Source organism: Monomorium pharaonis, chromosome 11, assembly GCF_013373865.1.
Source record: "Monomorium pharaonis isolate MP-MQ-018 chromosome 11, ASM1337386v2, whole genome shotgun sequence".
Lineage (NCBI taxonomy): Eukaryota > Metazoa > Arthropoda > Insecta > Hymenoptera > Formicidae > Monomorium > Monomorium pharaonis.
This window is the reverse complement of record NC_050477.1, coordinates 15381927-15409339: the sequence shown is the minus strand read 5'-3', so window position 1 is coordinate 15409339 and position 27413 is coordinate 15381927. Positions and strand designations below refer to the sequence as shown.

The 27413-nt window shown below is 40.3% G+C and overlaps 1 protein-coding gene across 3 annotated transcripts in view; it reads left to right on the top strand.

The window, feature by feature from the left end:
• Window positions 1–27413, top strand: part of LOC105839349 (putative polypeptide N-acetylgalactosaminyltransferase 9) — a 217757-nt gene that overhangs the window by 116237 nt on the left and 74107 nt on the right. For all 3 annotated transcript variants that reach the window (XM_036293852.1, XM_036293850.1, XM_036293851.1), the window contains 2 exons: window positions 3530–3618; window positions 25513–26557. In XM_036293852.1, the coding sequence (XP_036149745.1) occupies window positions 26296–26557 (262 nt within the window). In that variant the 5' untranslated portion in view covers window positions 3530–3618; window positions 25513–26295. The remainder of the gene's footprint in view (window positions 1–3529; window positions 3619–25512; window positions 26558–27413) is intronic.

Here is a 27413-nt window from a genome sequence, read left to right as displayed (position 1 = left end):
GGAAATAGTTTATATTCTAATTGAATACGGCAAATATGTTTGCTCTGAAATCCGAAATGAAGCTTTCGCCTTGTGTAATCATCCCTCTCTCCTTTCGTGCGTTCCGTCCAACTTCAATTTCACAATTTCATCAAAAATCAGTTTGTAAATTGGAGTGAGAGAAAGAGAGAGAAAGAATGAGACAGGCGTGGAAAAAGAGAGGAGGGGAGGGATAGGTGCAGCGGTAGGTTGGGGAAAGGGTGATAAAAATCCATCCGCCTGTGCCCGACAGCGAGCTCCTACGGGATTTAGGAAGCGAGAAAGTTTGCTCGGACGATGCCGCGTTAAATTAAATTACGGCGAAATTGCGGCACGAATTTGCGCGTTGCGAGCTCGTGCCGGCGCGGCGCGCAGAAAGCGGAGGGAAACGAGGACGCGTAATAAGAGGCATGTGGGATTGCACACGCGGATAAGATACGAACTGCTTATTTTTCCAATTTTACCATTTTTAAAAAGCTCATACAGCCGTGTCTCGCCCAGATGACGTTTGCGTAAATTAAAAGTTAATGAGATCTCCAGCAGAGACGCGTTGCAATTCCATAACGATTCCGGGAGTGGCCACGTGTATCGTTTTCCAGGGCAACGCAAATAAAATCGGAAGAATATATTACGAGATCAAATTGATGTCATTTATTCTGCAAGACTGGCAAATGAATTTTCAAAATTACTCAGTTTATTTCTGATGTACATTTTCTTATTTTTTTATTCCCGTAAATGAAGACGGTTATGGACTAAATATGCAGTTATTCACGATATTTCGATATTTACGATATACTTGGTATTGAATTTTGGGGATAACTATCGAAATTACTTCTTTACATACTGTTTAGACATTATAACATAGCCACTGATCACAAATGTTTATTATGTTGTCATAAAAGCTGTATTTTAGCATTGCAGGTAGTTGAAAGTTTTTGAGTTTGTGTATTCTTTATGTTATTTTGAGAAACATGCCATATTAAATGAAGATTATCCGGAATTTTTAAACTTTAATTAGCAGGAAGTTAACCAACGTAGAATCTTATAAAAAATTTACGACGAATGTAACGATTAAGATGCTATGTATTTTTTAGGTAGGAAATATATTGATGAGAAAAGGGGGTTATAAACCACTATCTTGTTTTATTTAAATGACTCAGTAAATATTTATGTAATATAATACTTGTTGGTACAAGTTTATTGTGCATAAAGTTCTACCAATGATGTTATAAACAGAAGTTTCTCGGATGTACATGACGAACATAATTAACAATTTACTGAAACAAAAGAAAGATTGTGGTTATAGAACCTTTAGAGGGATATGGAACCATCAACATATATTCTCTATTAAAATTATTTGTATTTCTAAGAATAAAAAATTAACGCTTTTTTGTATATCAATATCACAAAAGTATTTTGCAAATAATATTAGTGAAAAATATAAAACAAATATATATATATATATATATATATATATATATATATAATCTTGACTTTGCGTATTGTAGAAGTATTATAAAAATATTATAACAAACAATATATTAACTAATAAGTAAAATAAAAGTGTAACTAAATTATAGACGAAGGGGCTATGGGACTCGCATGTGGTTCGTAAACTCAAGTAATATAACTTTACAATGTCAAGTACATGTACGTATTACATTAAATATTAAGTTCAATAACATTTATTTGAAAGCTATATTCAAGCCCTTCAAGTTAAACAATTAATATAACATATTTCTCAAAATGACATAAAGAATACACAACTATAAAACCTTTGGCTACCTGCAATACTGAAATACAGCTTTTATGGAAATAAACATTTGTGATTAGTGGCTATGTTATAATGTCTAAACAGTATGTAAAGAAGTAATTTCAATAGTTATTCCCAAAATCGAATACTAAGTATATCGTGAATAACTGCATATTTAGTCCATAACTGTCTTCTGTCCTCTACTTTATTTACTGCTTCTTTAATATTGTTGTATTCTTAGTGTATTAAAGAATTCTAATTATCAGGAAATCTATCTTTTACTTATGTCGAAATCCACATCTTTAATTTACTGTAATTATATCATTTTGCGTTTTTTAATATCATTGACGGTCATACAACAACACTGTGTAATTAACTGTAGATACAATCTTCGTGAAAGTAGAGATGGTTCAAGGCTACTTACTCTATTTTGCACTCGAGTACCACAGGAAGGAAGTCGAACGACAAAGAACACAATATTCGTTACTCGCTTAGAGAGTACTTATCAACAACCGCTCGCTCATTATCACCACTTACTTATTGTTAGTGCGGAGCTCGACCACATTCAGTGGTCTAATTTCTTGTGCTAAAGGCTTGCTTCTAACTTCATTGGATCTTGAGAAAGGAGCGGAAAGACGTGTTTATGTATCTTATATATTTTCTCCTCGTATGGTTCGGTATTGAGAACATTACGCACTTTTTGTACGTCTACCTCCTGTACTTACGATTTTTTATCCTTTTCTGTCGGGAGCGCGCTTCTTCCCCGTCATCTCCATTTGTCTTATCTTTCAAATCCCCCTCCTCCTCCTTGCTGGTCTCAAGTTCCTTTCTGTCTCCTCTCCACCACTGCGAAATTGCAGTAGGTAGTCTGGCGGGAAACTATGGCGGCACACGCACATTGCGAGTGCCGGTGTTAGTGCCCGAGAATCAGCTTCTTGAACGTACTTAAGAGATGCAATTTTTCATTACAACCGGAAAGTCGGCGGAGGCTGTGTGCACTCCGCGAAATCAGGAAGACATCCGCCGCAGAAATTACTTTCGCACACAGGCATAATTCCGGGTGGCCGTCTGTCTTCCTGCGCCCGACGTTCTTTTCACCGTTGCGGATTGCCGTATCACCGTTGTAATCGTCGTTGTTTAAAGTGTGCACCTTGTGCGGAACGCATTACTTTTAAACCGGAGACGTTTATCCTGAGTGTAACATTTTACACTCGTATTATTCGAGGGAACGTTAATGTTAATAAACGCAGGAAAAAGCGTTTATTTGCGACGAAACGGTGTTCTCAGAGTGCGTGCCGGTAGGCGCGCTTATTTCGTGGCACTTTTTTCTTCTTTAAAACCGAGCGAAACTCGGCGCGCGGCGCGGCGCGGCGCGGCGGTGCAATTGCGTGGCGCGGGACTGCCACATCTCGCTGGCAATTTGTCACGATTTGTTTTATCACCGGGTTAGTTGAACGTATGGCGCGATGTGCTCGTGTAACCGACCGTACGATTACGCGCGTGATGCATATATCATCACGCAAGAATACATTTCTACGGCGTGACTCCGAATAGCAAATTTACCGGCCATTGTTGCCTTAGTCCCTTAATATCACACGCACCAAAATGAATTACTTCCGCCTCTTATTCGGAACAAAATATTATATCGGCGATGCGGTAACAATGGACGGTTTAAATTTCCATTCAATGCAGTAAAAATCTTCCCAAAGCCTCTCCCGCGGTAACGCCAATTAATTTTTTTTTTTTCTCTTTTTTCAGATCGCTATAATTGGAGTCGGCGTAACCAGCTGGGGTTTCTACTATATCCAAAAACAAGAAAGTCTCCAGTTGAATGAAGCGACAAAGCGGTACGTAAAGAGAACTCTCTCATAGTTTCACGGATTTCAGAGTTCCACTCCGAAGCTCCCGCCGATGCTAAAATAGTATACGCCGTGTTTGTGGGCGCACCGCTAGGGCTGAATGGCCGCGCGTTGATAACAAAACTCGTTGCGACGGGGATATTAATGCCTGCGTGAAGACGGCCCTTAATAAGTCTGCGACGTAATGAAAACCATTCATATAAAAGTTTTCCGCGGACGGTGACGCTTTAATTGAACGAGGAGGTCGCGGCGCGACGCTCTCGTTCGTCGGTCGGTCGGTCGGTCCCCCCTCCACCTTCCTTACACCACGCTGTAACAAGATGTCGGAGATTACCGGGGACTCTTCTCGCTTCGTTGGCCTCTCCGTAACTTTCGTATCCTCCCTCGTGACTTTCATTAAAAATTTTCTATCGGGACGAATCCCACGACGAAGTCCGCCAATTTGATATCGAGCTCGCCACTTCATCGGGAATCGAGTCGAAAGTTATTCACTTGTTCCGCCAACGGTGGAAGCGGAGGGGAAAAAAAAAAGACAACAGAAATTTGCCGGGGAATGAATAGGAAGCTCCTCGGGACGGGTATAACGGAATTCGAAGTGTAATCGGCCGTATAAAATCAGATATTTCTGAACGCGACCAGAGAGCCGAGTATTGAAATTATAATACTGTGCAGAATCAAGTCATTGTGCGAGAGAGAGGATTTATTCTCTCTCTCTCTCTCTCGTAAAAATAATAATTTATTAATAATATCATCGGGATCGAGAGATTTCTCGCGCGTATGCAATTCTTATGGGGGGGGGGCCGATTAATTTTAATGCGAATGTCGCTGGCAATCGGATCTAATTCGTCCCCCGATCGCGACAGCGCCGCGTTCGGCGCTTTTAATTCCTCGTCGCGGTCGGACGCGTAAAAAGAGGAGGGAAAAAGTCCGATACGCGTAGGAAAACTGTTATCGTTTCCCGCGGATATATCCCGCCATTTCGCCGTTCTCGCGCCGCGCCTCTTTTTGAACGGCCGACCGATGTGGCAACCGGTGGGCTCATTAATTTTTCATCGCTCGTCCACGTCATATAGTGCCGATTTTAGAGCCGGCCGGGGATAAACGAGCCACCAATTTTTGCGGCACCCGCACCGTCCGCCTCGATTTAACGAGCGTGATTTAATCGCGCCCTCGAGCTCACTCACCCCGCGAGCGCGCCCCCCCCCCTACCTCTTCCCGCCTACCTACCCCACCCCTTCTCCTTTCTCCGCGTCCCTATCGCCCCAGTCTGGCCCCGTTTAGGGGCAATTAATCCAGCGGAAACGCATGGGTCGATCGTACCTCGACACAGCATAGTAATTGCTACCGGCAGCCTTTAAACATAAACGATCTATCTAATATTTACGAATCGTACTTATTGGCTGTACATTTCCATTGCACAGTCAATAAGTACGTCAAACATACTGACATTTTTGCCTCTATCTTTATATTATCGACACATTTATTAAAGCGGACGGACCGAAAGAAAGCAAGGAGAAATTTTATCATAACTTAATACGAAATACTATTAACTTTTTTTCTATTTCGCATGCATTCTTTCAAGAAGCATGCGGAGCATCTTGCATTCTTTAGGAGACATGGAGAAAAATTCTTTATATTTGCAAAATAAAAATATTAAAACTTAGCAAGAGAAAATGTAAGAATTTTAAGTTTCGTGACCTACTTTCTACTGGTACGTAGTATTGTAAATCTCTCTCGGGAGATGTAAAGAAATCACGATTTGTTTATGTTTACGAACCGTTTCATTTTGTAAAAGGCAAATTTGTCTCGCGGAAGTTCACGTAATGTTGTACCACACTGTTTGCATTCTTGTGCCCGAGCGTCAAGTGCGGGCGTGCATATGAGTGCGCCACACGCACGTAAACCTACGCACCTTGCTAATTCAGAATCGCGAATACATAAATCTTTGCCGTATGACTGCAATTTTGCATCGACGTGCACGCAATGTGCATGCACCGCCGGCCTGCGTGTCGGTACGTGAAACTCTCTCCCCGGGGAACATTCATTATTTTCTTCTAACCGTGAAAGATTAAATCGTCAAATTTTCATAGCTAATCGCGAATACCCTCGCCCACACTTATGCAGCTGTCATTTCTCGTCACGCGCACGTATCTATTAGCGTTGTACGTACACGTTCTACGTCCACACGCGGCTTATCAAGAACGATTGCACCTATCGGCGGGATAATCAATGTCGTCATCGCAACGTATATCTCGATCGCCGCCGCACACCGACAGCCCGGAAAACAGCACGGCAATTTGCATGCGTTCGGCGCATTAATTTCAGACGTGCGACGTTTTACGCGCATATGACACGAGGAAAGAGGAGCCCCCGACCGGCCTGTGTGTTAAACATCTCACTCTCTGTGTGTGTGTGTGTGTGTGTGTGTGTGTGTGAATATCGCGCAGGGGGATACATACATTCGAGGCATTACCGCGAAGTGTAATGCAAACGGACGTATATTCTGCCCGGTGCAAAACGTTAAAGTGACACGACGCGACGGGGTCAGTACGCGTCGGTCGGAAAACGGAGCGAGCGGCGTCGGACGGCTCTGCTGGCCGCTTCTCCTCCGCTCGCTTTATTCTGACCCCGTCAGTTTAATTAAATACCCCCACCCGTGTAGACCCCAGTCCCGTTAGAATGTCAAACAACAATCCAGAAATTCCTACGCTCCTCTTCATTCTGCGCGCAGCGCGCGGCGTACCGCGGCGGGGCGGCGGCACGCGGAATACCCGACTCTGTTGAACTCTGTCGTACTGGGGGGGAAAAAAAAACAAAAAAAAAACGCACTTTTACGCGCGCGATTTCGTTGCTTCCCGCGCCGCGCCGTGAGAACGCGCGTGCGGGAATAGCTCGCGTCGCCGTTCCCTGCGTTCGACCGTAACCCCCGTATTCCTCGAATATCCTCCCGGGAGCTCGTAATAATGTCATTATATCTTACGGAATACGCGCGAAGCGCGAGGTACAGAGAGACGTATGCAGGTATAGGTATGGAAATAATACTCGGCGAACTCGGTATGTAATGTTATTCACGGTGATAACTCATTCACAGACGTTAATGCGCACGCCACCGCGCACGAAATTCCGACCTGCCTCGGCGAGGACTTTATAATTTTATCTACCTGGATAGACTCCGGTTCCTTCGCGAATGTATTTGCTATCCTTGCGCTGAAAGTGCATTTTATTATCAGCGGCGTACAAAGAGGGAGAGAGAGAGAGAGGGAGGGAGAGATAGAGGAAGAGAATAAGAATGACAGTGCGAGGATTAAACAATAATTCTACACGTTTTAATGAGACATGTCAGTCACAATGTCGGTGTTAATTAATAATTAATATTTATCATACCGTAGATATACCGCTCCCGCGACACTGTTGGACGATGATATGCGTATTTTCAGGCTGCGCGTTTCAATTGTCGCGATGGGCTCCGTCTATTCACGCCTCCTATGTAAATCGCAGATAAAATCTTCAAGGAAATAACGTGTGCGATTATTTAAGGTGCTTCAATCAGTCGCGCTGTGACGACACAGCGAATCAATCCAACGGCGTTTTATCTCGTCAATATCGTCGCGACACGATTCCGTCGTAATCCGCGAGACGAGATCTCACATCGGAAAAACGCGAGAAGTACCTGTTGAAAAGGCGTCCTTACGGAGAGAGGAATCCTCTCGGAGAGAAGCCCTCGCCGGCTACGAAAGTTTCGACGGGAGTTGACGGCCTTGGGGAAACTTGCGGGTGAAATCGATTTGGGTTAGGGGCTTTTGTTCGCCGCATCATCCGTTACGGAGGAGTTCTGATTGGATGCTGTCGTAATTCGGTGTACACGCTTATGCATGACTCTCCGACGAAGCGATGTGTCGCGTGTGGGTTATCGGCGTGGGTGAGCCGAAAGAAAGCTTGGAATGCGCGTGGGTGTCGCATTTTTAATTATTTTTGCGCTGGTGTAACACCAGTCGATAACAATCGACGCGTCCATCTAAATACGAAGGAAATAATTTTTTTCTTAGTAGTTGAGTAATGCTGAGCTATCTACATTCGCTTCCATAAATAACATTATCCGACATAAATTTTAGATCGCAATCCACACAGATGAATCTTAAACTTTTATTGCTTGAAAACAATCTCGCTAATGAAATTATTTTATTATGTCACATTTTTTAGAAAACTGAGTATAAAGTGTCAAAATAACATGACCGAATTTATTTTTAGTGTGACAAAAGGTTTACATAAAAATTACTTTATTTGATTTGTGATTAAAAAAGAAGATTAAATTTGTCGAACGTGTTGATATTTAAAAATATCCTTATCAGCTCAAATCAAGCAACGCTTTATAATCATTTATTTATCTTTTACTTCGGGAAATTAGAAAAAGAAAAATTAATTAACTCAATATATAATTGAGTTTAAACAATCGTTGAACGTGTAATTAAATTATATATTGAGTTAATTAATTTTTCTTTTTCTAATTTCCTGAAGTAAAAGATAAATAAATGATTATAAAGCATTGCTTGATTTGAGCTGATAAGGATGTTTTTAAATAAACGTGACATAAATGATATATATAAAGTAAATAAAAGTATCATAACATCTGTTTTACCGTTATTTTTATTCTGCGAATATGCCATTACGAGATCACATGATGCTTACGTAAGAAAGTCGTAAGTAATATTTCTTCCCAAAGGGATGCGTGACAGTAAAAGAACACGAAGAATGTTCTCACGGTCGACGATAAGAATCAAATTTTCTACGCGGCATCTCAATATCTTGTTGATAACATCTTATATATAGAGTAAACTCGGATATGATTGTAAATTTTTAAAATCCAAAAACATTCTTCTATCTTTATTATTTTGTTTAATAGTGTTCAGTGTGTATATATATATATATATATATATATATATATATATATATATATATGATATAAATATATTATTTTACTGTAGTTTAAAGCACGTAATATTATTGTCATTAAGAAAATAATACTCAATAGAAATTTTACATTATTAAAATGTTAAAACATAAGCATTGACTATCTTTCCTGACTTTTAAGGACAAGATAACCATAGTATTATGGGATAGTTGGCCATATATATTTTATATACTTAACATTTTATAAAGTAATAAACTTGTAATTTAAAATATTGAATTTTATTCGCATTATCACATATTTAGTTAAAATTTTATCTAAAATTTGATTTTTTAACTATAAAAAGCAATTTAAAATAAAATGTTTACCTATAAATAAACAAAATATGAATTTTAACATATAAATTTATATTTAACATATAAATTAACTTGAATTTTTAATATTAAAAAAATAGCTATTTGCAAACTGTAAGAGAAAGGTGATATTTATAAAAAATATGTAGTTATTTATTTAAAAAATAAAAAAGGAAATAAAAGATTATACATTACAATTTATACCTTCGTTATTTGTTTAATATCGATTACGACAGCTCAATTATAATTTATTTGATATTGTGGCAGTTTTCAGTGAACACATGAAAATCTTTGCAGACAGTCGAAAGTAGAAACGTGATATAATATTTACAATATTATTATTTCGACTTGTGTACTTATATAAATAACTGAAAATATCGATTATCTGAGAGGGATTAAAAGAATATATTATTTAGCCATTATTGGACAAATTGCAGTCGATTGGAATCATACCTTAATTTACTCTATTGTGATCTCGTCAATTCTGATGTGATTTGCATAGATACTATCTGTTTCGAATCGTTAAAACTTCGTTCGATATTTCATTACATTATAATCGCGCACTTTGAAAAAATTATTCGTAGAAAAGTACAAACAGTATGACAAGTATAATACATTAACTACACGGTGTTATTTTTTTGTTTGTTTTAACGTTGTTCTTAAAATACCTTTTCACAAATTAAATATTTTCTTTTAAAAAATCTTTTGAAACCATACATTTCTTTAAACACCATTGTGTGCATGTGCCCTTTCCAAGATAAAAAGGCTTTTGAATTATTACACGTATTTATAAAAATTCTTTTAAATGAAAATTGATAACGTTTGACTTGTTATTTAATTTTGTGCTATATTTTATTACTTTTTATTGTGTGTATATATATATATAATTATGTATATATACACGTTTGCTGGTGAAATGCTTAATTTGACGTGAAAAAAAGTTAACATTTAATTTTTTAAAAAGAAGAACCTATCATTCTATTGTAAAGGATAGAATTAGATTTAGAAGCATGCATTTGCGACGGATTCACCTGACGTATTCTGAGAAAGTATAAATTGATGATTCAAAATAGAAATCGATATTATTAATTCATTCGTTCGTATATTAAAAGATTTGTGTGGAATATTGCGCAAGCAAGATAATACATGAATCGATGGTATTTTCGTTTCTGATTTTCTCTCAAAATCTGAAAATGTAATTTGGAGCGTTTGAACAAATTCAAAAGCACTCAGATATACTAACTTCAATCTCACGTGATAATTAAAAGACGCAGAAATAACTCCATCGTTACACGGTCGTAACGAGGGCGGACAGATTAACTCTTACAGCTTGCACTTCTTACACTATAATTAAGGGATTTCCCAGCAGCGAATCGTTTCTCACGAGACCGCCCGGGGTTTCAAGTTTTTGCAAGATCTACGAACGGCGAAGTCGCGCGGCGCGAGCTCCACTTCCGCAGACGAACGGCGAGAGGCGGAAATGGAAAAGTTCCGTTAACTGCTGCCGTTTTCTTGCCGGGGTGTTCGCCGTGTTTATTTGAAAACTTTTCGAACTTCATGCAAATCCACGACGAGCGGCGCGTGTGCTATGTTCGTTGCGGCGGCGCGCGGCGAATCGCGCGAGCATTTCCCGGGGCCCTCAGGGGGACGCGCGCGCCATTGTTTCGCGCGGGTAATAAAGAGCGCGGAGTGAGACAGGAAGTTCTTGGATGTACCTTCATCCGGATTAATTAATTACCCTTATCCTTTCTTCGCTTTTCTCGCGGAAAAATTGGCGGCGGCACGGTGCGGCGCGACGGAATGAGAGGCGCCTGCTGTCTCCTTCTGTTTCTTTGCCGCATCTTTTTACCAAGGAATTACACGATTAATTTTTTAAGCATCATCGTCGCTCGTAGAGAGAAAGAGTCCCTTTAATATTAAAATAACGACAGGAAGAACCTTCGTCAATTTTCCAAGACAATCGTCGCGGAATATATTATTGATGAGAGTATGATTAATAATTAAACGCGAATTATATCAAATATTCTCTGTCTTAAATACGTTTCAGATTGATATTGTGAACTAAACTTTCAATTAAATTAATCATTTTTAGTATCACGAAAATTAATCAAGCCTGACGTCTGTCAATTATAATTAAGCCGCCAAATATAAGATTTATAAATATTCAAATCTATATACATATCCTTATTTTATATCGTTTGTATTGACAAAAGTTATAAAATTATCGCGTTAAGAGGATCTATGCAATTTAAAAACATTTTTTGAAAATGAGAATAATCTGAAATATAACTTCTCCGAGATTTTATACATTTGTTTTCTTTCTCCTTCGTTTTTCTCTTTCTTTTTTTTTTTCATTTTGTGAATGGTTTCCGTGCTATCATGCAGATGTAGCTATACAGACTTTAAGCTACAGAATACTACAATGTGACTAGCGGACTGTAAGTCGTCCCCGACAGGAAAATCGCTTGTTTCACCGGCTGCTATCGTTTCCTCTCTTCTTTTCTTTTTGTCACCCATTCTCTCTTACATTTCGTCCTGCGCAACTCTGAGATTACCCTTAACTGCGAGATCTTCGATATGCAAAGATCAGATTGTCTTCTAAGATCTTCTTTCTCCCGTGCCCACTTAATTAACTCAGATTGCTTTATATTCTGTTTTGTTCGTCGCTTAGTTTCTTTCTACAGCGACTGATATTGATTTTTAAAGATTTCTATTGTTGAGTTTTTTATATTGTAATGTTTTAAACTACGGATATATCTCGAGTCCGATTTAATATTGCGATGTAAACTAATTTATAATAGTTATAATGTTAGTAAATTAATTTCACACATCTTTTTAGCTTATTTTTGCCGACCTCTTGTGGATTTATTTAGAGCACCTCGTTTATAGTCTATGCACCGGCTGTTTCGCATCCTGACGCTGTTAGAAGTTGATTGTGTTTGCCTTCATGCAAACACGTACGGCGGGATACCGACGCTGTAGCGCGATGTCAGATTTTTCTGCTGCTCTTCTTTACGAACTAAGCTATATAAACTCGATGAGATTTTTGTTTGTAGAAGATTATTACCTTCGCTGTCGATATTATGTACAGCCTGTCAATATATCCCATCCGAGGAAGGAGACTTTATTATCAAGTTGTTGCAAATAGGGTTCTAACAGTTTTTTAAATTAAATATGCGATGTATATGTATTAAGTATATAAGTATATAAGTATATAAAAGATAATTATGTTAAAATTTATATTTATTTTTGAACCTACATTTTGATTTTTTATGTTCTATAAAAATGGATCTATTATATTTATAAGAAGGAAAATGTGATTTGTTACACTTGTTACTTATAAATCATACCGTGATGTTTTATTGATATGCTTTTCTATTTAAATATTTAAAAAGTATAAAAAACTCTTTAAAATAAAACTTTTTGTAATAAGTTTTTTACAGCTTTTTTAAAAAATATTTATAGTATTCTTATTAAATTTAATCAGTTTAATTTGATATATTATTTCTAACTTTAGTTTATGATTGCATTTCAAGTTCAACAATCCGTATTGGCACATAGTTGATAGAATTAAAAGTGTATTTAATAATTAATGCATGTTTCGAAGCATTAATATCCGTTTCAACCGAAAAATAGCATTTGTTGCTCGTGTTATTCACATATCAATTAAATATTTAATTTATTCTTTAAATAATTTACTATTTTTTATTTTGCATATAACTATAAAAAAATGTTTACTAATTTTTTTATTGATCTGTACTTTTTATATTTTTATTACAAAAATTGTTTAGTGTACATTAGCTCGAGTGTAATTAATTTTGAATAAATAAACCGAAATTATTGCGCAAGATTTATCGATAATATGACAAAATATTTTAAGTTTAACAAAAATCGCTGTCTTCAAACTGCTCGTGCAAGCTTCCTACATATTCTTATTTGATGGACAGGGAAAGATAACACATTAATGAAAAGTCTCAAATGCAATAGAAATTCGACTGAATATAGAGAGGAAGAGAATAATTCAAAAGGCAGCGACAGAATAACAAACAGTAGACGCGCGTAAAAAGCAGAATCTCTCATAAAGATAATAAAACTTTGTAATCAAATTCCTTGACGTTTCTGATACGGACGAGCGTCACACGATTGACGTGTATATTTACCGTTTTCCTCGATTTGGCGCCTTCCTTCTCCGTTTCTATAACGCAAGCAATCTTGCGATCTCTCTTTTTTCAGCCGCGGCGCTTGGCTCACATGGAGTCGTCATCCCCCGTCGTCGCATCGCGTCGTCGCATCGCGTCGTCGCGTCTTCTGTGTGCGTTAAGTCATGCGGATCTGACAGGCGCGTTGCGCAGAATTACGACGCGTTCCCCCCGAAGGTACCACCGCCGTAGAGTCGCGTTTTTCCGCGCTGCTCCTCTCCTACGTACGGATGTAAACGGCAGATTCTCCTCTTCTCGTTTTTCTTCCTTCGCCGGAACGTCAGGGTAACAATGGTCGCCCGCGCTCTCTCGCCGCCGCGTATCAGAGCGGAAAGACGCTTGTATAAACGTCGTGTCAGAGTCCACCGTCCAAGTCTTGACGTAACGTCGCTGCCACGCCTCCGCCGTCGCCGCTCCACCGCGCGCACGCGTTACATTTTTTTCTCTCCCCCCCCCCCCCCTTTGGCTTACCCTCCTCGTTCTCGCGCGCGCGGATGAGACAAAGCGACGAAGCCGCTAATGTAAAAAATTGCACCGGTATACGCGCGAGCGATGGAGGTACCAGGCCAAGAATATTTACCCCGGGGATTTTTTTTTCTTTTTTTTTCTTTTAAGCTGTTCTTACGCGAGGAACGTCACTCTCCCTTGTTCTTCGCTTCTACCTTGCGCGCCTCCGTGTAAAATACGACCCTATTCGCTTTGATTTCATGCTCGCCCCACGGTGCGCGCAGTTTGATATTCCGCCGCAACGTTGACGGCCATAAGCTAATTCCGACGATTCGTTGATGGTCCGTGACTCGACGAATAAGCCGTGCGTGCGCCATGTGACATTCTAATCTATTTTCTAACTCCCACCGGTGTATTCCACGTGTGTACTACGCCGTTGCCGAAGTGGTATTCATTCGAAACGGTCCGCCTCACAAAGGGAGACCCGCTCGACAACTTCAAATTCGCGGTCCACTCTCTCTCTCTCTCTCTCTCTCTCTCTCTTTGTTTCTCTCTTTTTCTCTCTCAGCGCGGCGATTTAGTTTACTTCGGTTTACCCGGTGAAATTTTGCACCCGCGTACCGCCGCACTCACCGTCGTCACGAGTGCGGGTCACTCGGTTACAGGAACGCGAAACATTTGGCCGAGACGAGCGTAGTTGGGAACTTACGAACGGTACAAATTCGGACTCCCGTGCTTGCGCAACACGGGTTGACGTGTATTTTGGGCGGGACGTGACCAGGCTACACCGAGGTTTCCTTTCCGGCGGGAAAGTCGGTAGATTACACCCCGACAGCGTTTTCGAGAAACCCGCAGCTGCAATCGCGGCTTGTAACGGCGTCGCCGTTTCTCCGCGTTAAGGTTTACGTTTCTTGTCGCGAAGGTATTAAACGATCGCTGCAGTTATTCGGCAAAATAGTGCCCATGGACTCGAATGGTCGTACAGCATGTCCAGAGAAAGGCAAGAGTTTTACTCTCCGAAATTGTAAAAATTATTTGTGCAACACATGGGCAGAAGCTCGTCTGTATGGTTCTACGTTGATTTGCAGAAAATGCCACGATATGGTCTAAAGATATATTAAATCGCTTCGAAAAAGAAAATAGTTACGATTCTTTAGTTTTGTAAATTTTATAGAAACTTTACCGTTTTGATTTATCATTCCTTCCTTTCTTTTTATTTAATTTTAGTTTAATATTACATTTTTAATAATATTTAACAATGTTTATTACGCAGGAGAGGCTTTTCTATGTTTTTTAAATTATTTTTTACTTTTTTTTTCCCTAAAACAATGATTATGAATATTTTGTATATAATAATAATTGCAATAGCAATATTAGAGAATTGTACGTTTTGTTTTTAATATAATTATATTTTGTTTATATATTTTTGAAATATTTTTCTCATTCAAAATTAGAAACGATGAAACATTCTAAAATATCTAAAAAAGCAATTTATCGATGTAAATCTTGCTGTTTTATGATTGATTATTTTATCAACTTTATCATAAAAATTCTTGGTTTCGTTCATGTTCAACAACATGATACGACCCGATGGGTCCAACGGAACGGTGTGAAATGTTTCAGGAAGAATTAAAGGAACGAACTTTTATTAATCATTGTAAGTCGTTAGTAAATTTAAATCTAAGTATGCAGCTTTATTCAAGTTTCATGACTCTTGCGCGCGGGAAATAATTGAATCGGTCCGTTGTCGCGGAGGGCCACTTTATTTTCGTACGTGACACCCGCGATATGAAAATAATGTCGGCGCAGCACCGATACCGGGCGCAGATTCGACGCGCACCTGTCTCTGTCTGAGGCTGATCTATGCGCGTTAATTAAAAGGCGGTTTGTCCCGCCATGGCAGCTGTGTAAACGCCATATTTCGCCATACGTCGACCGATCGTGCGCACACCGGCACCAGTTACATACGTATACGTGTGAATCTAACGAAGAGCGGGACCAACGGTCGTAACAGAATGTGAACGTGGTCGTCGTAAAGTTCGCGTCTCTGATTCCGCGTCCCAATCACGTTTGCCACTCTGGTCCAGCGCGAGTAATCAAAACGTGGGGCCGTTGCCGCTCCGATCGTGCCATCTTGCGCGGGCGAATTGTCTGTCTCGTTTTTTATACAGCTTCACGCATTCGAGATACGATCCTCCGTGACTGACGTGAAAATTTTCTCGGAACGAGAAAAGGATAAGAGAAAGAGAGACGACGCGGCGCGGCGCTTCGTTTCGCGGAATAATGTTGCGGAACGCAACGTTGCGCGCGCTGCACTTTCCTATTTTCTGTCTCGGATTCGGCAGGCATGTCGCGCGAGGTGTCAATCGAAACGCCTGATATCCTTACGCCGAGAAACGACAGCGAAATCCTCCAGAAATTCGCTTTTCGGAAAAGTGACAATTTTCCGCGCGATATCGGGTCTTCCTTCGGTTTCACGGCTCGTCCCCGCGTATTTCGCAGCTTGCGCTCGTCACCCGCGCATATTCAATGACAGTTCCCCGAAGGGCGGCGAACGACTGCCGATTTTTCGTCACCGTTTCTACTCGAGTCCGAGATACGCGTTCGCGCACCCCCCTCCGCCGGATAATGGTGACTCGCGGTTGTGACTGCCCGTTGCGTCCCGTTGCAAACCGATTCCGTTCCGCCGAGCGTGAAACGCGTGGAAACGCAGGACGCGCGCTATCCTCCCCCCTCGCGTTGAATTCTCGCGGGCCTCTTGATTTATGACGCGTGCCTCGCGAACCTCGCGAATCGATTCTCCGATTCACAAACATTCCACGTAGAGACGTCGCGACGGCGACGACGTCGATTTCGACTCCCGACTCCGCGGCCGACGCGCCCATACCGCACGCGCGCGCCACATTAATTGAAGCACCGGCATACAAAGCGTGTCTCTCTTCCCCCGCCCCCTTCCTCGCGATCCCACGGTGTCTGAATCGCGGCGCGGCTCCGCAAAGCCCGGGCGCAGGACCGCCGATAGCGGTTTCCTTTGGCATTTCGGGCGCGCGACTCACCGAACACCGGCGTTAATTCGATGAAAATTAATTAGTATCGGCCTCCGAGAGGCGCTCCCGGCCCTGTGAAATCGAGCGCGAGTCGTTCCGCAGGTGAAAATTTGATTAGCCGTGCCTTAACGTAGTCGTCGCGCTCGGCAGACCCGAACTGAGTCTCCACCGAGCCGCAAAATCCATCGTCAAGATGGCTGACTCTTGCTAGGCGATACTAATTTCTCTCCAAAGATACTTCTACAAATATAAGGAACAGTAAAGTTTTATAAAAATGATTTTATCGAACTTTATCATCCCCTCCCCAAATATGCTATCCCCAAAAAATCTGATGGAGTATTCCACTTAAAAAATGTTTTCCTCTAAACTTAATGATTTTATTTTTTCAAAAACAACGCATCCAATGAAGAAATTGACAAGAATACTTTCTTCAAGAAATTTTTTATAGAATACATTTTTTTATTTCAAAATTCTGATGTTTATTTTATTCCATTTGCCATATTGGATCCGCAATTTTGCGGTATTCAAAACATAAAAAAAAACTTACAAAACTTATGGTTTCAAAACTTCTGTTGCTAATATTCACGAAAAAATTAATTATTGTTTTAGTTCTCTGGCCGAAAAAGCGGGAAATGTAAAAAATTTAAAAGTCTGATATCAAATTCGTAATTGTTGACCCAACAAATTTATAAAATTGTTGCGCAAAATTTATTTAAAAATTTTTTTAATTGATGGCAGCTGTCTTGAGTCCGTCATATTGAATTTTTCAAATTTGACTTCAGATTCGTAATCAGCGACCAGAAGAACATAGAAACATGTTTTTACAGAAATTCTTTGAGTCATTTAATTATGCCCCTGAAAGAGTTAATCTAGTATTTTATCACTAGAGGATATTTTACTTATAGATTTTAAAATATCTTTCTAAAACTTATCTTTTTGTACATCAGAGGAAAATACTCTACAATTAATAGGAAGCCGCTACATAATAGATTATTCTTTTTGTAATGGAACATCGCAGATGTAGCTAGCAGCCAAAGGCAGCAGCCATCAAACGCCGATAGGCGTTTCTAGAGGACACTATTTAATAAAACGTCAAAAATTCCCTGGTTATGAGATTTTTAACGAACTTTGAAAAATTTGCATAGAGTTTAGTCATTATAATATATAATAGATCATTTGCGACAGAAATTTAATTTATCAATTGTTATAAATTTTTTAAACTAATTTTTATCGTTTTTTACGCTTCACGCCTAAACGCAAAATATGATTTCCTCCAAATTTGGCTGGAAATATCTTTCCGTAACGCACAATCGACTGATCGATCATTCGCGAGAGGACGTGCATTTTCCTAATTGTTATAAATATTTTTTAATTAATTTTTATTGTTTAGAGCCGTGAAACTGCTACGTCCTCGTCGTCGGTTCTGGGTGCGGCAAAAAGCGGTAATGTACTTAACAAAAAAAAATCGTTGCATTATTCTGGTAATCAACTATGTTTTGCAAAAGTGCATTTTTATAAAAATTTCTCATATACGGTTAATTAAGTCGTTCTAGACTTCAAAAAATATTTTCATAGAAATTTACAGAAACATATTTCCAGCTAAATTTGGAGGAAATCGTACTTTGCGTTTAGGCGTGAGGCGCGAAAAACCATAAAAATTAGTTTAAAAAATTTATAACGATTGGTACATTACAAGTCTTGTCGCAAAAAATCGATTATGTATTATAATGACTAAACCCTATGTCAATTTCTCATAGTTCGTTAAAAATCTCATAACCAAGGAATTTTTAACGTTTGATTGAATGGTGTCCCCTGGAAACGCCAATATGACGTTCGGCTCTGGCTGCTCGGCGTTTGGCTGCTAGCTTCTGCTACATATACATTCCAATATACTCTTTTTTTCTATGTTCTCAAATATATAGGCAACTTAAAAATCACAATTTTCTTTTGTTCTTTTGCCAACAGATTGATGGAACAGTGTTGTTTAGACACGTATTAATAATATACGTAAATTTCAAACAAAGTGGAACGATCAATGACAGCCAATTAAAAATTACCTTTAACTGAAAATTGAATAGGGTCCTCCATGCTACGCTCGAACAACGTTCGCTCCCGAACTTTTGAGCGATCGATCGCGGAAATCCAGGCCACGATTCCCCATAATCGGGTACTGCGAGGCGACCACGAGGCGTCCTGGTTGACTGAAAAATCGTTAGCACTTTTTACTCGGCCGCCATTAGCGCGGAATTACGGTAGCGCGTCGACAGGTTCGTAAGGGTCCCCAGTCACGTAATGATTTCTTGCGGCCTCACGATGGCCTCGTGACCTCTGACCCGGCGAAAGAGGCGCGCGTGACTCTTCACGCATCACGCCCAAACCTGATTTACCTTAAGCGATTGTCTGTGTGCGTGTGTGTGTGTGTGTGTATGTATGTGTATGGATATACTTCCGAAATCGGAGCTCGTGGTAAGCGGTCATTTGTCACGAAATCAGACGTGGTCTAGGCAGCAACGTGATGGAAGATTATTGCGGCCTGGTAACCGTACGTTTAAATGAAATAACAATTAACGAGGCTTGGTTAGCCCGTCGCTCAAATTTTTTGGTAGACTACACTAATATTTCCTGACGAATTGTTTTAATATTAAATTATTAATGGTCAGTTTCATCAACGTCAATCAATTTTAACCTTAATTTAACTGGTTTGTTCGCCTCTTTTTAAAGTCTAGTCTCAGAGAAACAACAGAAATGATTAAAACGTTTTATAAGTAGTGCAGCAGATCACAAACCGGACTCGTAATCCCGTAACATCGTGGCTGGGATTTACCCAGTAGTTTAGCGTTAGTTCGTAACTTGAAAAGCGAATCAATCATAGTCACGCACACGTGTTTACTCTTTACTTTAATCATAATCTTTAAATCATACCGCCTTTCGTAAATCAGTATCCGAAGCACGGTAGATTCTACGGTACTTTGCGATAGATATAAAACCTATCGTTTTTATTGCCTCAATTTTCAGTTCAATGACGGCGCTTTTTGTGAATGAATGCCAAGATTTCCTGCACGCTTAATTGCGGCGCGTCGAGGAAGACATGGGTGACCACGCGAACGTACTCGCTATAAAAGATAAAGAAAAAAATTAGAATAGTAGTATCGGAAGAGGGGGCGAAGGGAGGGATGATGATATTCCAGAAGAACGCGCTTATTTGGCGGAAGTCCAGCCGATGTCTGCATGCTCGGAACGTCCATTACTCCATTAGCGGTTACCGTGTTAACTCTTTATTGCTCTACGCTATATGGAGCCAACATTCTCCATTCTCGGACCGAGAAAGTGGAGGGAGGAGGGTGGGAGGTTTAATGTGTCCACATTTTCCTGATTACCATAAAACCATCCAGTATCGAATCGGTCGCAATCCTACGACAACATCGAGTCGCGCGCTGTGCTGTTGTTACGCATTATTATCCATAGTCACATTTACTGTGTGCCAGTAAATGTTCTTTTCTCAAATTAGAGACGTAAAAAAATGTATCTAAAAAAAACTCTATTTGACTGCAAACCAATAAGGCGTGAACTTTTCTTTCAGTCGGTAACGAAGAAGTAAATAGAAAGAAGTATATATAGGAATATACAGGAATATCTTAGAACAAGAGATTTGTACAGCACTATTTCCTTAAATTTAAAAGTCAGAGTGATAAACGCAAGTAGAGTTCTCCTTTTAACGATTGAAAGCTGGCTGCTCGCGACGCGCCTCGGTGACATGACGCAATTATTTTTCCGATTATCAGATCGCGACACGTGGTCGTTTCCGGCGACGCAATTTCGTGCGCCGTCGAGCTCGGAAAATTTCTTCGCCGTCGAATATGTTCCTTTCGCTCGCTGCGCTGCGGCGTGCAGGCAGATCCCGCATTGAGTTTTGCATAATATATGAAGTGATGCATCTTAAGGACGTATAACGGCGGTAACGTTCATGCAAATTTCCATTGCTAAGCGGCACGGAATTTCAAATTTTCGCTTTAACGGAATTTTAACCATGAACGTTAATCCGGCGTTTGTAAAGCGCCGTGGTGGTTTTCGGTATTTAACCGAGCGGATACTTAAAAAAATTATACCGTGAAATTATGAATTTTATCATTCTTTTAAAATGGGCTTCGGACATGGGCATGTAATGGTATTAAATAAATGTTTGTGCTCACGTGATATACGCTATGCAGTATTTTGTAATTTAATTATGAATAAATTTACTATAATTTTGTAGAATTAAAAGGTACAAATATAAGATTTTCGCTCTTTGACTTAATTACTTAATTGCCAACGGAATGCGCTTTTGCGTAAAAATTCTTCGAATAATAATGACTCTATCATTATTATTCTTATTTGTCAATTGGATATCTTTATAAATCGTCGAGAGAATATCGTTTTTCCTCTCAGAACAATTCATCTTGTTTTTCTACGCAATTGTGGAATCGTTCATCTGAAAGCAATTGACTCTTTTTCATATCAATATAAATAGACCTGATACTCATAGCAATATATTGCGCATCAACCATGAGGTACTTCTGTTTTCCAATTGTTCCTTTGATCTTATCTCGCATACGAGTGTTATCAGTTTGAGGACTCATGCAGATTTAACATTTTCTTGAAAAAAAAATCGCTTCCCCCGTGATTCCTTTCCATCGTGCTCACTGTTGTATATCCCACGCTCACTCGGGATCGCCGCTCACTAGGGATTCCAATCGGCTTATTTTCTTAGTTCTGACGCATGTGAACCAAGATGTTCTGTTGTTTCATCCTGCAGGATATTCTCTCACTTTTCACATCTCGCGTATGTGCACTTCTGCCGCTTTTCTTTTCCCTTCTTCCCGAACGCGAATAAAGAAATATTTAGATGTACACAACTACGTTTGTACAAAAACATAGCTTCTCGTGCTTTTGCCGAAGAGAAAACTCAGTTTTTTAATCTTAATTTACTAGAAAAAAATCGAGTTGCAGAATACATTAAAATGCTTTTAGCGATGATCTAAAATTCTATCGTTTGGCCATTACCGGTCGATATTTGATTAATCCAACCAATGCATTTCGCGATGTATTTTACCCACCGCGAAAATTATTCAGTGGCAAACTGCGATATGGATGCAACTCTTACAAACTAGCCGCGATGTATTCAGCGCCACGGAAATATGGAATCATTACGTAAACACGATATTATTGCAGGGCCGAAATGAAGAGGCGAATAAACAGGGAGGGAGCCATATGGGTGAAGAGAATAATATTATTTCGCTTTTAATTCTGCGAGGAAAGAAGTTTCTGTTTGGAAAGAGCGAATGATAAAACGTGACTTGAATGAAAAACGGAATTATCATTGTGCCTAACTATAAATCCCATACTCCCTGCTTCAGAAACACACGGCGACATGTGCACGTTGTCGATGTTATCAAACGCTTGATTGACGCCTTCTTCCTACAACGAGCGTCTCCCAGACGTTTCTCACCTTTCCATCCCTAAGCGATTCATTTAACGGCGGACAAAGAGACCAAGCCATTGTGTTCTCGTTTCGTGTCGGTGGTAGGCTCTGGTAGCGAAAATAGAACCTAACCCAAATAAACAGTGACACGCGAGCTTGATGTTATCCCCAGTAGCAGTTCGGTCTTCTAACTTCGCTTAACACGAAAGGACGACGGCGCTTGCGACGAAATTTGCAAAAGTGAACTCTTACGAATGACAAATTTTCTCCTTTTACACTCTACTCCGTTCGATTGTACGTATATTCGGCATTGTCAGCGTTCTCAATCGTGATAAAGACATTTAACTCATTTCCTCTCCTGTCTTTTTATACACACGTAAAAATATCTTTGTTAAGTTGGAACTGACGGTATTTTCGTCACGGATAACTCGCGCAACTATGTCTTCTGTTTTTGTTATTTGTACAAAGCTATATTGGGTAATAACGCAGTACGCATATGTAAAGAAGGAGAAGCATACTTTAATCTGAATTATATCTCAATCTTCTGAACTTCGAACCGCAACAGCGATATAGCGTGTGTCAGTTGTGTTTCTTTAAACTTTCATCTCGAGATCTCATTTAATTTCGTTACTATCGAAGCGAATTTTATTTTCAATTCTACAGTAAATTAAATCCGCCTTCCGCAGACTTATACGCTTTCTTTGAATCGCGATCATTCTTTCTTACCATTAAGTTATGTTGATTCTTTATTTATGCCCGACGTTAGCGGCAGACTTACTTTCGAGATCTCGGAACAGTTTATTTCGCAGCAAAATAAATCCTCTGTCCACTTATCCCGTTTTACTTTATTTTTTTTTTTTTTTTTCTTCCCTCTGAGACGCCGCGCGACAGGAGATGCTGCCACGCTTATGCTGCTTCCAGTGTATTTACTGCCAGATCGTAAAGGGAAGGAAAGGAAGGTTTTTCAGACCGATACATCGGCCTGGGCATTTTAGAGACGAGAAGTAGTAAACTCTTTTACGGAAAAGTGTCTCCGATAGTAACGACCGCTAAAAAGCGACCATGCCACTTTGCCACGTACGGTTCTGGCAGAGCCAGACTACTCTCCCGCTAACGTTTTTCCAGAGCACACACTGCTTTCGCGTGTGTCTACTCGAGACAATGTTCCCTCCACTCGCTGGAAATGGAAGGGCTCCTCTCGTGTCGTCTGAGGAAGATGGTATGATATCTGTGATGGTCTCTTACTTTATATCGCTGAGAAGGTGTCTCCTCTCGCAATATCACGAGAGATTGTTTCTTGCGGGTATCTCAATTTCCGATCTTTGTTTACGAAAAGTTAAATTGCCCCCCACCCCCTCCCCCCTGTCCTCAGCCAGTCTTCGTAAATCTCATCTGAAATTCGGAATTATTTATTCTATCGATAAGGAGCTTCGGAATTTCGAATTTCTCCAAGTTCGATCGACCGATTTTTAAAACGTGATCGAAACTGTACGTCTCAACTTTCCTTGTTAACAACCGTGTCAATGGCAGCACGATTCACTGGATTTTACGTGCGTTGTAAATGTTTTTTTCCTCCGGTGGAGAGCGGTGTTATTCATAAGACGACTGGATGTAATGGAGACGCAATTTTCCGTGAATATAGCGGCGCTCAATCTCGGCGACATGAAAAGCCGGCTTAACTGCACTTTTCTCCGTCCTAACGTCCGTCGATGCGCATCTTCGCAGCCCGCGCGATACGGTTATGGTCGAAAACGCGTTAAAACGTGCACACGCGCCTTTCTCCGCCTATGAATAGCAAACGTCTCCGGCGTGCCGAAAAGAGCCGCGACACACGCGGGGCGGGCTTCTCCGTCGCTCGGAGCTTTTCACGTCTCCCGAATCTCTCTCTCCATAGATACGCGCGTAGGGGCCTTTTCACCGTTATCCCGCTGCCAGGCTTCGGTCCTTTCGAATGCAGCTCTCGATTCTCCGATACGAGTAGACAACTTTGCACAATCTGCGAGATTGCGTGCACACACGGCGACAGCCAACTTTTCCACGTAGGGCGATGCGTTGCGCATAATGCAACATTCCCGTCCACTTATCTGCGCCCGATCGCGCGTCATGTCGGGAATACAGTCATTTCGCATAGCAGGCTCGACGTGTGAAAATGACGGATAATGTTGGCCTGGTATATCGCGACGTCGCGCTGATTTAATTCACGTGACTTACAACGCGTTATACCTTTCACGCGACGATCCGCTTCTGGCGAATACGGTAGACCGAGATATTACTTTCTACGGTGAGAAATCGAGCGGTTAACGATCAAGACCATCAACATTATCATCGTTACTTTCGTACGGGTATAGTACCGTTCATCCTAATGTCATTAGCAAGCGTATCACCGTGGCCGAAAGTTTCTAATTTCCTAATTTAATACAAAGTTAATAAAGCCCCGGGACGCGCGTATTTTCCGATTACTTAGCGCTGGGTTACTCGCAAGAATGTATTTTAGATACACGAGCTCTGGATCGTACATCGCAACGAACGCGCAAAGTTTACAATCATTCCCTTAATTTAAGAAATTTCCCGGGTTGATCGTATTTCTGCCTACAGTATTTCTTAAATAATGCCATTTTAGACTAATAAATTACCTAGATTATATTACAGAGATGGGAATTACATTTGCAAGCTTTGCTTTCATTTATATTTAACATAGAGTTATAATTGTCACAGATATTTTCCAATTTACTTATGTAAAGAATAATATTATATTTCATACATTGGCAAAAAATATATTATTACATACGAATAAAATGTGAGAGGACGCGTTATTAATAAAATGACAGGATACAATATATTAATAAAATCTTTATTTTATTCGCGCAATTCTAGAAAACGATTTTATTAATTACCCTGGGTCTGCTAGATGAGTCGCTGAATAAATAAAGAAATGGAAGAAGCTGTTTGACGAGACTAAATATATCACAAATGTTCGTTATCGGTTTTGACACTTTAAAACCTTGAATGGTTAATAATTATAAAAGTAAAATTTATTTCGTATATATTGTACTCTCTTAATATGTCGATAATATTAAACTACTATTTTTGTAAAGACTGTAAATTCAAGATTTTATTAGAGAAGTTTTAGTTTAAGGTCGTGGCGCCTCGATTTTTTGTTGGTTTATGATTAATTGTACTGCGAAGATATTATGTAAACTGTTATTTCAATATTTATAAAGGATCCAATATTCGTAGCGCAGCATATAATTTTAATATAATAAAAAACTCTCGGCTTACTAATGATTAAACGAGCTTCAGTAAAAGTTTTAATCTTGAGTGAGCACGCGAATACTTTTTGAAGGTACAGTTCGTAAGTAGATCAGACTTATTCGAATTGGAACCTTTCAATATTTTATTGGACTTTAGCCGTTATACACCGAGTTAGAGTTTTCCTCCATTAATATTCCCCCCTTTTTTTTTGTGTTTGCAGGTACGAGAATGCGGTGACGTTGAGAAACTGCTTGACTCGAAACTACATATCGTAATGCACATATGCGAATTATTAATTGAAACATAAAAAATCATATCCAATTTACGACGCCGATTGATGCAAGACCATTTTACCGTTCCACATTGACGCAAGAACCAAATGCGACATATCGATTGCTAAACGTATCACCTAAACGTATATCATTAAAACTCGATATACGTCTGCCACGATATTGTATATATATATATTAAACTACTGGAAAATTAGTTTCGCACAATTTAGAGATCTGCTTTATCTCATCTCGTGTGATCTAGCGTGACGGTGTCGTGGGAGATCAACTTTGAAGGTACAGTCTCGCCGAAACGGACGATAAAACGCATGTACACTGTCACGAAAGGTTATCGATGTTACACGTCGGTGACTCTCAGACATTTCGATTAGGATAAATCATCGTTCTCCGGAGCCGAGGCTCAGCTCGCTGTGAAATTCCTGGCGCGGTTGCTCGTGAAAGGAACGCGTCTCCCGTGGATCTCCTCTCTCTCTGCCCGGGCGTTTAATTAGCGTCCTCGATCGTGTAGAAAGGAGGAAGCTAGCCTAGGCGCCCGGACCTTTCGACGTTACACGCCGAGAGCCGACCGGAGGGAGGCCGAAGAGGGACGAGAGGATGTTGCTGAGGTAACACGACATTTCGAGGCCGCACGAGAAGTACGATAATCAACGGCGCGGGAAGGTGTCGATCGCAGCGGACGCATAAAGGAAGGATCGTAGACCGGCGGCGGAAGGATGGGTTTCCCCAGGAGAAGGTCGCTGTGGTTGAAGGTGGCGGTGCTGGCGACCGCCGTGTGGGTGACCGTCTGTTTCCTACTCTACACGGAGGATCGAGCGGCGGCGGCCTCCATCCAGGGACTGGCGCCGTCGGGCGTCGCGATGCCGCAGCAAGCGGCGGCGAACGGCTTTATGCCGCCCGCGGCGCCGTTTAGGAAAGAAACGACCGGCAATGTGATCAGCAACAGAGCGAAGATCAATCAAGCCGGCCCGGAGCAAGGTAATTTCAGCGGCGTTGCTCTCTTATACTTATTCAATCTATTAGAAAATTGATTTTTCTTAATCTTGCGGGATTATTAAAAGTGCTTTGCGAGGTAACTCTTTTTTTTTTCCTGTACAAGAATTATTTGTATTATTCGCTGAAAGGACGCGTATTTGATTTAGAATACAAATCCTTTAATCTTCGACGTGGGGATTAAAGATACGTTTATAATCTTCGTCTCTTGCCGATGCGACGGTAGGTGAAGCTGTGAGTTGCTACATGAATCACGTTTGTTAGGAAACGGCTTAATAGACGGACACCCCACGCGCGCGCGCGCGCGTAGGCTAGGTGCGAGTTAGGTCTTAATAAGCTGATAGATGTCCCTTTTGGAATGCATGGTCTGTGCATGAATCATACCCGAGAATGTTTGATTACTTGCCGAGCCACCTGTGGCTCGACATGTCCGACATTTCGAGGACGTTTTTCAAGTAAAGTGGATAATGGGAAATTTATTATCTATCAGTTACATGTTCTTTTAATTGCTTATAATGACAATTAAGTACTCGCTATGAGACATAAATCCATTATTTTTATAAAAATGTAAAATATATATATATATTTTTTTTTTTATTGATTATATATAATTCCATTTTGTCTTCAAAATTATTTTGCAAATTATTTAATTTGTATGTGGACAGTCCAAGACAGAAAGAAAGAACGGAAACAATTTGTTTTGAAATACATTTTTTCAATCTTTGATACTGGAGGTTATCGTTTGTATGCCTCTCGGGGTGTCGGTCGGCAAGAGGAATCGGAATAAAGGCAAACCGCGCGGAGAGGAAGAACGTAGAAGCGAGGTATGATTGTACACGCG